This window comes from Mus caroli, chromosome X (genome assembly GCF_900094665.2).
Source record: "Mus caroli chromosome X, CAROLI_EIJ_v1.1, whole genome shotgun sequence".
NCBI classification, from domain to species: Eukaryota; Metazoa; Chordata; class Mammalia; order Rodentia; family Muridae; genus Mus; species Mus caroli.
The window spans coordinates 41,729,377-41,744,995 of NC_034589.1; the positions used below are offsets into that span (position 1 = coordinate 41,729,377).

At 38.9% G+C, this 15,619-nt stretch overlaps 1 protein-coding gene across 8 annotated transcripts in view; it reads right to left on the bottom strand.

The window, feature by feature from the left end:
• Enox2 (ecto-NOX disulfide-thiol exchanger 2) overlaps positions 1-15,619 on the bottom strand; it is a 281,316-nt gene that overhangs the window by 33,364 nt on the left and 232,333 nt on the right. For all 8 annotated transcript variants that reach the window (XM_029472964.1, XM_029472966.1, XM_029472965.1 and 5 more), the window contains 3 exons: positions 11,143-11,376; positions 8,582-8,794; positions 6,432-6,538 (listed from right to left, as the gene is read on the bottom strand). In XM_029472964.1, the coding sequence (XP_029328824.1) occupies positions 6,432-6,538; positions 8,582-8,794; positions 11,143-11,376 (554 nt within the window). The remainder of the gene's footprint in view (positions 1-6,431; positions 6,539-8,581; positions 8,795-11,142; positions 11,377-15,619) is intronic.

Genomic DNA, 15,619 nt, shown 5'->3' on the forward strand with positions numbered 1-15,619 from the left:
TCCCTTTCCTTTCCTTCTTTCTCCCCCCCCCACCTTTCTTAGACAAGGTCTTACTAAATAGTTCTAGCAGTCCTCAAACTCACTCTGTAGACCAGGCTGTCCTCAAACTTACAGATCTGCCTGGCTCTGCCTCCTGAGTGCTGGGATTAAAGCATGTGCCACCATGCTTGACCTTCAAATGCATTTATCGATAATGTTATACTTAGTCATTTTCCTAATGTCCTCCTTTTAATTCATTTATCAGGAAAATGGATTTCTAGTTCCAGTTAAGTTTTCATTCATACTAAATGAAGGACTCCTTAAAAAGTGAGCTATTTAGTATCATCACTGATTGTTAAGAAGTAGCAGAAAAATCAGATGCTAACACAGTACCTCTCATGTAGCAGGGACTTTCCTTAAGGTAGAAAATGATGGGTTACTTATTACAAATGAACTTTAAAGGGCCTTGTCATGAAAAAGATGTGATATGTCTTATTCAGACTCATTGCATTGAGGGCAGTGAGGAAATTTTCTATTCCTGTGAGATTTAGTTTCAATTTTCATCAGAGCTGTTACTGGAAGGTGATTATAACAAAGTTTGACATACTGGAAAATTCAAATATTGTACAGTTTACTGCATCATGAAAAAATGCGGCCTTCTAGATTTCTAACAAAAATGTAGGCTGTCACAGGGTATCATCAGAAACCAACTCTCACCTCACAAGCATGTCACTAATATCAAGAGTAAATTGTGTTCATTCTTGGGAAATATCCCAGGGAAGGAACATCTTTTTTTTTTAAACAATTTTTTATTAGATATTTTCTTCATTTACATTTCAAATGCTATCCCTGAAAGTCCCCTATACACTCTCCCACTCTGCTCCCCAACCCACCCACTCCCTCTTCCTGTCCCTGGTTGGGGCATATAATCTTTGCAAGACCAAGGGCCTCTCCTCTCAATGATGGCCTACTAGGCCATCTTCTGCTATATATGCAGCTAGAGACACGAGCTCCTGGGGGTACTGGTTAGTTCATATTGTTGTTCCCCTTTAGCTCCTTGGGTACTTTCTCTAGCTCATCTATTGGGGGCCCTGTGTTCCATCCAATAGATGACTGTGAGCATCCAGGGAAGGAACATCTTAAACCTGTCTTGTAGCTTCCCAGCATCTATAAATCAGCATTTTGCTTCCAGCTTGGCAAGACAGCTAAGATTTTAGAAATACAAAAACTTCAATAATTACATGATATGAGTTAACTGGAGATCTTTTATAGTTTCAAATGCCCCTAGAAACATAACATAATTAGGGTCAAATTTTACCTAAATGTTTCAAAATACCTCAGGAACAAGTATTTTGGCTAATAAGATGAAAATAAGAAAAACTCAGGAGAAGTGTTTTCTAAGTTAATTAGTGGACTGCTATATGCACTATACAATCCTTAGTTACCAAAAAACCCTAAGGGTCTTATTATCTTTCTACAAATACCCAATACTAAGCCATACAAATGGAACAAAAGCAAAGAGAAAAGCAGAGGCTGTGGGTACCATATTAAAGGAAATCTAGAAGGATCTTTTGGTAAATGACAATACTTCTAAGAAAAGTAAGATGTTAACTCCTGGAAAACCTTACCATTACGGTATTCAGTACCTCTTTTCTGCATTTTCTGGTTAAATCAGAAAAGTTTTGAGAAACCAAACCTTACAAATACTTTCAGAGTAAAAGACTATAGGTCGCATGCACCCGCCCCCAAAGCTTTCTAAATAGCTTAGACATAGGTGCAAGAAGGGAGTGGATTCTTAGCCACCGAAGGAAGTACAGACATCAAAGGTAATAGCTGTCTCTCAGATTTGCTCCATTTGTCATTCTGATTTCTTGATACAGTACTGCAACTGAAATGTGGTATTGGCATGCAAGAATATTTTCAGTAATTTGTATGTGTTAATCACTACATGGAATCTACTGAGACATGGCACCAACAGAAGACTTAAAAAAAAAAAGAAGTGGCCCTAAAGTTCCCATCCTATCCCTTTTCCTCCCTGCTGTAAATATGTGGTACATCACTTTTCAACAATGAATAGGTAGTAACTTCTGAAATGGCATTTTAATGACTTTGAGTCTGTTTTAAATGGTGGCAAACTTTTCTGGAACTTAGAAATTCACACTGCTCCACAATGGAGAACAACAACAACAACAACAACAAACAAAAACAAAACAAAGAACAAAACACTTTCATATAGAATGAAACAAACCAGAGACAGAAGGAAATGTATGCAAAGAATCACTTTGTACCAGTTGACATCTTTGATTTATTACAAAGTAAGCAAACCATAAATCATTACACATTAATTATTTAACCATAGTTTCACAAATATTTATGTGGACTTAAATTGATACTACTCATGTTTTATGATAGGAACACGATTACCAGAATATCAACACTCCATATTAAATGTGTAACAAGATCCTACTAACCTCTCTCTATATTTTCAACATTAGCAAGAAACATGGCAGGAAACAGGAGTCACGAGGGAATGGAAAAGAACAGAGGCTAGGGAAATAAGTAGCTTGTACACTGACATAACAATTTATTTCTAAGATATCATTTAATACAATGAAACAACTCACAAACACAACTTTGTATCTTGTATGGCAAACAGTGGTAATACAAATTAGGTTAATGCAAAGGTGGGTTAGTATACTTTTTGATGGAAGGCCAACAGCCAGTCTTAATGCAACTGAGTACCAAACAAGGGCACACTGATGACTTCAGTTTCCACCTGCAAACTCCTTTATCTGAGCTCAGTGCTGTGAAATCTTGTATGAGGAAGGATGTGAGAGGTATCATCTTAATGTTCATGGCTATGGTTCTATTTTTTTTATACATTATACAAGGTGTACCACCTAGTGTAGAGAAACACAAAATTTCAAATGATTCTGCAGAAGAGTGTCCCTATAATATACACAGCTGTGACTGTAGGCATCAACTTGCAGTAAGAGGTGCTGCTTCAGTCCTCATTAGCATCCCTTCCAATTTCATTACCATGAGCCTCACACACATACAAACCAGAATTAAAGTAAAAGCTTGGCATGTAGTTTCATAGTATCTGAGTTCCTCAAAGATGGGCTTTTTCTAAGTTCACACTCCATCTCTCATTCAGCAGAGTGAGAATACAGGTAGATTGTGTGGCAGTGAGACAAGGAATGAGAAAAACCTTCTGACTTGAGGCTACCACTAGCTGCTTTGTTCCCTGAGGCAACTGTAAGAAGTTGTCAAAAATGTCAAACTTGATGAAACACATGACTTTGAGCTGTTTTGATTTTCAATGGGATGCTAAAAGGCAGTCACATGGTAAGAGCACAGTTTCCCACTTCCCATAGGATATAGATTTTGAGTCTTCTCAGTGGTCTGCTCTCAGTGGAGAATTTGCAGAGTTGAAAGCAAAAACAAAAATAATAGGAAAACCAAACTGCAGTTCAAGAGACAGCAGTATAAAATGGAAGAACTCTCTGGGGTCTAAGGAGGGCAAACTCAGAGGGAGGTCATGAGATTTATTTCACAGTTGAATGAAGAAGCACAGGAAAGCCAGGAGCTTGCTATGTCTTGCTGCCAGCAGTAGTTTTAGTTACCACGACTGAGGAAGGTGGGCTTTGATGTAATCCAGTCATTTAAGTAGGAAACGCATCAAGCACAGAATGCTCATACAGCAGTGCAGCCCATGCATCTTCTCCTACCATCACCCTGCCAAGGAGGCTTCAGAACATTACTGTGGAAGGGCTCTATGAGTCTCCATTCTCTTTAGCTTTGCAGAATGTCCAGCTCACCATAACTGACTGTATGTGTCATGACTGACTTTAAGCATAAAGGATATACTCCGATTTTACAAGATTACTTTTAAAGATAAATAATAATAATAATAATAATAATTCTTTGTAACTGCAAATTGCTGATGGCTAGTAAAAGAATCTGGCTGAGAAAACTACTCGCTTGCTCACACTTTGTTAATCTATAACAAGTTGCTTAGAGATGGACTGTGTAATACTATTTCTTGTAAAGGTATTGGGGAACATATTGTTTTTTCACAGTCATTTACTAGAAGAAAACTAAAACATAATCACATTGTAATTTTATACTGCTTGAAAGATTCTGCTGAGATATATTTGCCATGAAAGAATGGAAAAAGTTGTTGGAATATTGTTCTTTCCATCCATCAACTATGTGTATGTATGTATATATGTAAAGTTCATGTGAGAGTATGTTGGAACATTGTTCTTTCCACCTATTAACTGTGTGTATGTATGTCTATATGTATACATGTATGTGTGTGTATGTATGAAATGTATAAAGTCTGTGTGGGAGTATGTTAGAACTTCGTTCCATTCATCAAATCTGTATGTTTGTATAAATGTAAAGCTTATCTGTGTGTGAGTTGGAGCTTGTGCATATGTGTGAATATGTATATGTATATGTCTGTCTGTCTGTAAGCATGCATGTATGTTTGTATTTGTATGTATAAGATTATTGGAGTCTGACTTTTGCTGGCCTCAAGGAGTTAAAAGAGTTCACAGTTTTTCAGTGGCCACAAGGATTGCTAGCCCAGGAAATTAAGCTCTGTTCCCTCAGAGAAAAGTCTCTTGAGTAATTTCTCCATTCACTGGTTGCTATAGGCAGTCACCCCTGTCAATATCTGAACTGAGCTACATCAGCCACTGTAAGCACTGACCATCGCCCACTGCCTACCTCAGTTTACCCACCCCCCGGATGCCAAAACGGGTTAGTGACAATTTCCAAAATTGAAAATGTTTGAATTCCAAAGTGATGTTAGAGATCTAAAATTAATGAAGACACTATTAACTTTGTGTGATTCCATACACTGGTGGAATGGATATTTCTCATGACTCTTGTTTCTCTCTGCTGAGCCTATCAGACTATAAGTTTAGGATAGGGTTTTGCTTATTTTCCCTTAAACGTTTCTCAAAGTTTTCAGCTGTTCCATACAAACTGTAGTACCTATTCACAGAAGGACAGAGTGGAGAGAATATTGCCTTCACTGCAAAGGCTAGGAGATAAAGTCTCAAAGAGATTAGATGACCTGTTCAAAACTGCATGGAAGTCTGTAGCTGAGATCAGAGGCGAATCCTTTTTACTCTACTTCCAACTTGCATAATTTTATAAAATCATTTAATACGTTTGTATTTCAGCTTTATTACATGAAAAACATAGATCATATACCCGTATTGAGTTGTTAATAATAAATTCAAATAATACCATCTACATTTTCAAACTGCTTATATATTTCTTAAACATTTAGTCTTATAAAACTCATTTATTATTACCATCATCAACCAACGATAAAGAATTAGTTGCTCTATACACAAAGCTACAAACCTAATGAAAGCTGATACTTGAATTCTTGTTAGACTCTGTCCATACTACTCTGGACTGCACTATATGGATCGCAGGGCTTACTTAGGTGATATCACCAGTGCAAAGATGCTTTTTGAATACAAGTGTTAGGTACTGAGGCTGTAGCTCAGTGGGAAAGTGTCTATCTAGTGGGAGAGCCCTGAATTCAACTGCCAGTATGGAAAAAGAGAAACAGGAACATGGGAAAAAATGAACCATGGTTACAATGCATATGTTGCCAGAATGGCCAAATGAACCATGAACGAAGTTGAAAAAGTTGTTGTTTATATAAATAATAAATAAATAAATAAATACATACATATATACATACATACATACATACATACATACATACATACATAAATCAGGCCCATGGAAGTAGGCTTCTTAGCAGCACAGAAGAATCTGAAATAACTGTAAAAGCATCTCCATGGGTAATTCAGTGAAAAGAAACCTGCCCTGTGCTTTACCTCCAGGTTCAGTCACCTAATCATATTACACATGTTGTAGTGTTATGCTAAAGATTTACTTGACCACAGTGGAACGGTATGTTAACCTTGATCTAATATCCTTGTCCTCTCTTCCCTTTAAATCTCCCAACTGCAGAGACAGATGGACATATTTGATAAAAGAAGCTCAGAAATTTCTTCACTCCAACATATCAGCAGACAGCTTCTAGCCTTGACTGTCAAAGCACTCTAATAAATGGAAGACAGCCCTAATGCTAGAAGCATAGGTCAGTAACTATTAGTGTACTCAAAACCAGCAAGTGTAGATAAGCAAACTACAATTATCTCAGCTACATTTCACTATTAAGAGTCCTAGCCAGCAGGATACATTTAAGACAACATGCATGCATTTATTACCCTTTTGATAGCAGGTGGTCTGAATGTTGACAGAGTCTACAACACATTTCAAGTGTTTCACTGGGGCCTTGTTGAGACTATGGGAGCTTGGCTCTATTTAATTCTGGTTAAACTTCAAATCAATAACTTGTTAAGGAAGAAAACTGTTCCCATAAGACACTACCAGAGTAGAACGTTACCAACCTCAGCTTGTTTGCACCAAACACTGATGTTTTTACGTTGTGCTTTTGTGAAGTGGTCCCATGCCTTCTGTTTGGAAGCAGAATGGTACACAGCTACTATCTGCTCAACTGCAGCATCAAATCAGCAGTCAGATATTGCCAAATCATCATCCAGGGATGGAACGTGAGAGAAAAAAATAAAAGAGAAACATAAGGCTTGTTTCATCAAGTTGTTATGACACAAGCCAGGCTATGGCTGAGCGTAAACAAGACTACATGTGTGGAAGTGCTGTGTTAGTTACTCTTTTCATGGCTGTGATGCCTTTCTGACAAGAAGCAACTTAAGGGAGGGAGGGTCTATTTCAGCCCACAGTTTAATGAGGGGATACATTTAATTACGGCAGGGAAATCATGGCGGAAGGAGTGTGAGGTGGTTAGTATATGTCAGTCAAGAAGCACAGAGCAGACAGTGATCTTCTGCTTCCAGTGAATGTGTATCTTCTTAATGTTGACTAGAGAAAAAAATTATGAAAGAAATCTTTGTGAATGCAGTCCTAGAGAATATATTTCAAGAGCCCTTAAAATGTTAAAAGGGGAAACACACATGAATGTCTCAGGGTTTTCTGCTTTCCATTTCAAGAGAGGGAAACTTAAAAACATTTAGTGTGTGTGTGTGTGTGTGTGTGTGTGTGTGTGTTAGGTCAGAGGACAATCTGTGGAAGCCAGTCTGGGAGCTATTTCTCTGGCTTAAGTGAAGTGAATGTTAGTTATGAGTCTTTTGGGAGAAAGAAAGCAGTATAAGAACCTGATTCTCACAGAAAGGAAATTGAGAGACAGAATTGTTGCCTTACAGCCACGCCTTCCTTGCGTTTTTACAATTTAAGGTTTCTCACAATTCTTGCTGCTCGTTTTCTACTTATTCTGAAGTCCTGCAGATACGTGCTTTCCCCTCTTAGATTTTATGTCCATATATACTTCTAAAATACGAGAGGAAATGGAAGCGCTCCTTAATCCCAATTACATATGAGTCAGGGATAGAAAGAAAAGTATAGGCAGAGTAGACCATAATTGCTTAAAAGCAAACTCATAACCCTGCCCTGATTCTAAAGGTGAATCTAGCTCTTTATTGAAAAGATGGCATCATATAATTTTGTTACATGGTAGGGGAAACACAGTACTTGAGAATTTATCTGATCTATTTCATTTAAGATAACTTGGATAGATCTGAAGGGGTATTACTTTTAAAAAAATGACCATTTCAATGGATTCTCACCTCTATCATATCTAGTGCCTATCATATAGAGTGAAGATAAAGAAAACTAAATTGAAAATGTAGAATTAGCAAATTTAATTTTTATGCAATCATCTTGGGAAAATATAAACTTATTTATTTCCACAAATTCTTTTTTTTTTTTTTTTTTTTTTTGGTTTTTCGAGACAGGGTTTCTCTGTGTAGCCCTGGCTGTCCTGGCACTCACTTTGTAGACCAGGCTGGCCTCAAACTCAGAAATCCGCCTGCCTCTGCCTCCCGAGTGCTGGGATTAAAGGCATGCGCCACCACGCCCGGCTTCCACAAATTCTTAAAAACGTGTTACATGATGACAAACATGGAAGTCTGAAGAAACCCAGCTACAAAAACCTAACATCATTTTCTAATGTCAGCAATAAAATATCCAGTGTACCCCTGAGGACCAGGGCTGTAAAAGGGTGAGCTGTGGCCTACATATATGCCAGCACATCTGCAGAGCTGAAGAAACTAAGCCAGAGAAAATGCAAACAGGGTGCTTACATGTGCCCTGTGATTAGAGCTTTGGGATTTGACAATACAAGATGCAATTCTAAGTGTGTGGGTCATAACCCCTTTGGTGGTTGCATAGATATCCTGCATACCATATATCTATACTCCAATTCATAACAGCAGCAAAATTACAGTTATGAATTAGCAACGAAAATAATGTTATGGTTGGGGGTCACCACAGCATGAGGAACTGTACTAAAGGGTCACAGCATCAGGAAGGCTGAGATCCACTGCTATAAGGGGAGCACAAGGTAGTTAGGAAGGTTATCTTGCCACTTGAGATAGCTCTGCAGGCCTGGGACCCTGTGTAGGGCACGTGGTGATGAAGTGAAGGGCTCCCTCAGCCTTCTAGTAGAGGTCTAAGTTCTACTTACATTGAATGAGAATTCCAGAAAGGGCCTGCTTGAACTTCTCTTTTGCTTCTTCCATCTCTTTCTCATGGGTAGCTTTCTCATTTACCAGGCGGCGGACATGGCTGTTGGCTGACTGGATCATGGAGTAGAAGTGGTTGGCACTGCGGCGGTTCACTTCCCCCCTCTCAATCCAGGTGAGCAAGGTCTGCACAGCTTCTGAGAATTTGGAATCATCTGAAACCAAAGAGTTTATTTGGAAAACTACTGACAATGACCAAATCGCACTCCGTTTTCCCAATATGCTGGCACAGAGGTCACCACGGCTTTTTGGCAGTTCTAGTTCTATGGATTAGTGAAGGCAAGGAACCTCACATCCACACATGCACACAGAGGGAGCAGATGAAAGAAAGAATGAAAGGCTAAGCAGATGGGCTATGGCTATGAAGAGCTTCACAAAGAGGATGGCTTCTTTCCTTCATAAAATTTCTGGGGCTGTAAGGGAATGTGAAGTCCCAGTTTCCATTCCCAGTAAACACATACTCTCTCTCTCTCTCTCTCTCTCTCTCTCTCTCTCTCTCTCTCTCTCTCTCTCTCACACACACACACACACACACACACACACACACACACACAGAGAGAGAGAGAGAGAGGCACACACAGAGAAAGAGAGAGGGGGAGGAGAATTCTGTCGTTCTGTAATCTTGCATTTTAATAAGGGACAACCAATGAGAAGGCTGCATTCAAGTTGGATACATAGCACTTTTACCCTGATCCATGGAATTGTACTCATGGAGAGAGCCTAAGGAAAGAGTTGAGTTCTGCTCTAAATACAGGCATTCCTATCTTCAACCTTATAATAGTATTCTGGAGTCCCATCCTGAGCTCTAGCCCATCCATTTAGTCCCAGCCATGGTCTCTTTTGATGCAGTTCCTTTATTTCTGTCTGTCCTCACACCTTGTCTTTCTTGCCTCCAAGTGCATTTCTGCAGTTCCTCAGGAGTCATGGTCAGTGTTAAAGTTAAGAGAGCGGCACTGCTCTTCCAAACCTCCCAGCCAGCTTCCCAAGCTAGCTATTTCCACACTCTGTTCTTACAGATTTGTGACACAGACTCCACTGAAGCCACATTCTAGAGCTTCACACCCCTCTGGATAGAAGCTCTTAGTCAAGTACATATATGTTGCTCTGAAGTTTGATTTTCTTACCCAACCCCCTTCTCTGTGCAAACACAAAGGTAGATGAATCCTCCGCACAGAGCAACTTTTCACTTCATTATTTGGATAGAGTCTCTTATGTTGATGCTGCTTTGTGCTTTTCTTGAGGGCGGTGCAACTAGCACATTCTTTCCTTCTTTTTAAATGTAAAGTGTCTTGTTTGGAGTCCTGTGAATAGACCAGTCCCGGACCTGGCATCATAGACCAGTTCCGGACCTGGCATCTTACTACTGCAAAAGCTTCTCCAGGGTTTCAGAGTGCACTATTATTTCAGTTCAGTTTGGAGGGTTATGCTTTCTGTTTTTCCCTTTGCAGAAAGTCAAAATCAATTCCAAGAGATTTCTTAAGTGCAATGTAAACCAGTTTGGCAAGTGAGACTTAAGTATTTGGAAAGTAGAATTAGCTGGATCTTGTTGAAATCAAAGCCCAGAAGCAGGGCAAATTCATACCATTAGAGCTCTGTCAGTGTCATGAGGAAGATGAATGGGACAGCAGTATTCATTAAATAAAATCAACTGCATGCAGAAAAATGAGAGACTGGATTGGAGGTACTAAGACAAGAGAACAGGCAAGGTGATTAATGTCAAATTAGCAAAGTGGCTCTAAGAATCAAGCAAAAACTAGAATAATAGCAAAAATTTAAAAGGAGTTTGGCTTAGCAATATCTGTAAGTGTCCATGGTTGTTTTATGCAATAACTTGGCCTTTAACAATGGTAAAGACTTTATTTCATGGGTAGTAACTAAGTCTTCAGGGTAATCAAAACATAAACACAGTGAACAATTTCTGGGCCTCCATTTTGACAACTTTGTTTGGTTTTGTCTATTTATTTTGAGATAGAAGCTCATTCTATAACCCATGCTGGCCTGCAATTCTTGGTGGTCCTCCTACCTCAGCCTCCAGTGTACTGGGATTACATGCATGTCTCACTATAGAAGCTCATTTTGCAATCGTTAAGATGAGAACTTTACTGGAATTTCATAGGGTCATATCCAGTTATATCATGATGATGTACTCAGTGATTGAAAATTCAAATCTCTCTTGTACCCACTAAGAGAGGGGACACACATGTAGGTCCTAAACCATTAATCACATCTAAAAGTTTTGAGTGTGGCACGTGGGAAAATATTTCTTCTTAGTTATCTGATCTCTAGATATAAAGTGTCTACCTTTGAGACAATGAAGTAACAGAGATGCACGAGGGATGAACAAATTTCCTGGTTCTGAAGTTACCTGGTACTTTCAGCAAGCCTCCAACAGAAGACATGATCTATTAGAAGTAAAAGGTAGCTGGCAACAGCACAATGGTATATATTACAGTGCTTTAAGAAAGGCATTCATTTAATCATGGGGCTTGAATGCCTTCTATACCTTTGAGTTTTTCAGCAACAATGCTGCATTCATGATCTGAATAGTGGACCACTGGAGGTGGGGATGGTGGACGCATTCTTTCTTCTTCCATCCGTCTACGGTGCCGCTCCTCTCTTGCTAGCATGCGCTGTTTACACTCCCACTCATATAAGTCATCCCGAGCCTGGGCAAAGTCAACATGGAGCCGGCCTGTGTCCTTCTTGTCAGTACTAGAGCCCAGGCGAATTCGGTAACCTAAATTAAAATGGGAGAGGGGGAAGGGAGAAGAGACTAGTAAGCCAACAACCATATGTACTTTTTGAAGTTCAGTGTCTTAGAGATGGTTTCAGAAATTCTAAGTGATCACATAACACCAAATTCTCTCACACTGGTATCAAGGTGAGTCATCAAAAGACTTAGGTTAACATCTCATTCTATACACTATCACAAGGAGGGGGGAAGAAGTGTCAAACAGCTCAAGAGTAAAAGTCATTATACCCTTGAGAGCAGCTATAAGGTAAGCCATTTCTAATAGATGTTACCATCATCTATCCCATGAAATAAAATTACGTATAGTGGGAAAGGTCCAGATGTTCACCCATAGAAGGCTCATCTGTGGAGACAAAGCTCAGCTGACTGCTTGAACTTTCCCAGGTGGTTTCTGATGGATGCTGGGAGCCCCTAGTTTGACAATGCTATTTCTATCTGTTGCCTTAAACAAACAAACAAACAAACAAAAAAAGAAAAGCCCAAACAACAACAACAAACCTGGAAGCATCACTCAAGGGGATATTCTGTTCTGCCCAGGACTCTTGTTTGGGAACTTTATGTGGCTGCCTTATCAGGTCTTCCCCAGTCTGTCTCTGCTGGGTGCTTGAAAACTTCCATTTTTAGGATGCTGTCTTTGTGTTGTTGCTTTTACTTGGAGTCCTTATCTAAGGGGACATTCTGCTCTGCCTAGGACTCTTTCAATCAGGAATTTCTGCTGACCACACCAATGGAGCTTCCCTAGTGGGTTTATGGTAGATATTGTGAGTACTCAATTTGATGATATTCTGTTCTATCATTTTCTTTTGCTTTGGTTTATCATATACTTAATAAACTCACTCATTAGCAACAGAATTTATGGCTATCAACAGATCATTCTCCAGAGCACACAGAACATATTTTTTTAATAATAATTTTGCATTCTATGCTTTTGGATGATCTTGTTTTCAGGATGCCTTTTCTCTACTTTGTCACTTGACATGACATCAAGGATGTGCATTGGGGTCCAGGACATAGCCTAGTGAGTAAAGTACTTGTTGCATAACTATAAGGAATGGAGTTCAAATCTCTAGAGTACCCATAAAAAGTCAGGCATGGTAGCATATGTCTGTAATCCTAATGCTTTTGTAGTGAGATGGGAGATGGAGCCAGGAAGATCACCAGGAGATCAAGTGCAAGTTATTGTGCCACCACAGCAGCAAGCAAGAGATCCTATCTCAAACAAGATGGAAGACAAGGACGTACATTCACACACACACAAGGGTGTCCATGCGTATATACACACAACTATACATTTCATATAAACACAAGAGTAAGGAAAAAAACCAATACCAATGAAAGAATGAGCCTCAGATTGTACCAAGGGCTGGGAAGAATGGAAATGGCATTTCTCTACTATGGTGTCTTTGGATGACTTCGAGAATATAAATTACAACCATCCCATAGAATTTTGGCAAAATGAAAATGCATTAATTTATAATTTAACTTGTGAAATTTTGTTTACTGGATGCAGTTAGGGACCTCTGAACTACTTTCCTTTCTGGGGGAGAAACTAAATAGATGGGAGCAGTGGGACATAGCTGGATACTAAATAGATGGGAGCAGTGGGACATAGTTGGATACTAAATAGATGGGAGCAGTGGTACATAGTTGGATACTAAATAGATGGGAGCAGTGGGACATAGGTGGATACTAAAAGCTGTTGATGTAATTAGAGCAATCAGATAGAACTTGGATTTAGAAAACCAAGATCAACTTCCTAACCTTCCTTTTTCTTCCAGTTATACTGGTCTAAGCAAAGTTCTTGACAAACTATTAAGGTATTGTTAAGGACATTTCATGTTTGAAGAGCCAAGACAAACACACACACACACACACACACACACACACACACACACACACACCTTCCTTCCTTCCTAGCACAGACTATTTTCTAACATGGAAAATGCATATTAGAGAAGGTAGAAAGGTTACACAGTTTGCCTAGATGGCAGGGGTGGTGTGGGGAGTGGGTGTGGTGTAACTGGAAGAATTAGAACTTGAATACAGGATGTCACATTTGCAAAGCTAAGGAGCTTGCTTCTCTTTTGCTGAGCAATGCCCAGCATAGATCTTGTTCTTGGATAGGCAACAGAGGGTCACATTTGTTTTCCTCCTTAAAAAGTAAAATTATCTCTATATATCTGTATATAGATATAAATTATATATATATATATTAGCACATGAAATAATACATATGTACACACACACACACACATATATATATTGTCATATGAAACAATGGTGTTTATGATGCTGGAAAATGAAGGCAGTGAGCAGTGGGAGACAATGAAATGAGGTGGTCACTGTAATTGCCCCTCGCTACTGTCCAGGCAAGGTTTCCAGGCCTTAGTGTAGAATGGGAAGTTCAGAAACAGAGTGCTCTTCTTCCTTGGGATTCCCTGAAGACTATGGTAAACAGTGTTCATGATGCAGAGTGTCAAAAGGAAGGAAGCTGTACTGGGAAAAGATTTAAGAGATTTGTAGAAGAGATTGTCAGAGACTGTCACAATAATTTTTTTGGAGTAGTGATCATAAGTGGAAACCATCTGAATGTTAGAAGTTGTAATCTCTGGAGTTCATAACCTTTCTCTACCAGATAGAGGACAAAAATTCATACATAACAGAGATGGGGTATCAGGAAGGTTTTGCCTTACTAATGAAGAAAAATTAGTCCTAGGTTTGCTTTGTCCTGCTGAAACAGGTTCTTGCTATGTAGCCCAGGCTGGGCTGAAACTTATGATTCTTGTCTCTTAGCCACCTGAATGCTAAAATTCAGTCTTTCTGAACCATACAAATTCTGAAAGAGGCCATCCGGAACTGACTGGCGCTATGAAAAATGTTAAAGGAAATTCAAGCACAAGGGAAATGACACCAAATGGAAATGTGGATCTCCACAAGGGAAAGAGCATACATAATGTATAATTGTACTTACAGGAAGTTCCAAGAAATGCATAGCAATCTGATAAAGAACAGATAAGTGACTGCTTGACAATGAACTAAGAGGGAACAAAGAATTAGCAAAGAGGGACAAAGGAAGTTTTAGGGAATGGATAGCATATTAATTCTTTTAAAGGTTGCTGATAGATTCATATTTGTATCATATATAGCATATTATATAATTGCATTTTGAATTATCAATTATCATACCTATAAATTTCTATTTAGCGTTATAATAGATAATGCCTAGTAGCACAAAGGGTGCCACATAATTATTTTCCCTGTACAGTTTGGCGGGGTACTTGCGAACCCATTCATTTTACTGATCAACTAAGCCATTAGAAAAGTGTAGCTTCAAATAAATCACACAAGCGGTGATGCTAAAGATGCTGCAAGAGCTTCCATTCCAACAAAAATGATTCTTCCTGCATCCCTGCAGCATCTTTTAGAATGGATTTTGATCTTTTCTTTTTTGCCACTTTCTTTTATAATTTCCATAAAAAGAATCCCATTCAAGAGCTTTGTGGCACCTGTGACCCTCCCCGGAGAACACTCAAATTTAAAGAGCAAAATTTCGTTCTTTTCACAGCAATGACTGCCAGTGATCTCTTTTTGTTTGGCAGCCCTGCAGATGTTTGTAGGAGGTGAATGTAAACAGAGAATAGATTTCAGTCATGTTCAGATGGGTGCCTCCTGAACAGTATGTTTTGTTTTATGTGTAACTATTTAGGGCTTTTTGAAACATTTACATTCTTATGAAAACAGTTTATTGGAGACTGTTCTTTTATTGCTGCTAAGTGCTGTCTACTCTTCAGTAGAGTCTGTAGTACTTGACAACTATAATAGGAGCACTCTACATCTGATGCCCCCTCTCTTTCCCATGCTACTAGCCCACTGTTTCAAATTTTTATTACCTTTCCCTGGCTTTTTACAGCAGCCTTCAAACTGACCTCCTATACTCCTGTCTCTTCCTCCCTCTAATACATTTTTACACAGAAATGTCAGATTAATCTTTCACAGACAATCACATTTCTTGTTCAAAATTGTCCTCTATACTTCCTATTTCTTGGGGAATAAAAACTTAGTTGCTAAAACTTTCAATATATACTAACAACTATTTCAACCCTCTCCCATGTCTTCTTAAATGCACAAACTACCACTTGGGGTGTGATCATCATCTTCTTCTTCTTCTTCTTCTTCTTCTTCTTCTTCTTCTTCTTCTTCTTCTTCTTCTTCTTCTTCTTCTTCTTCT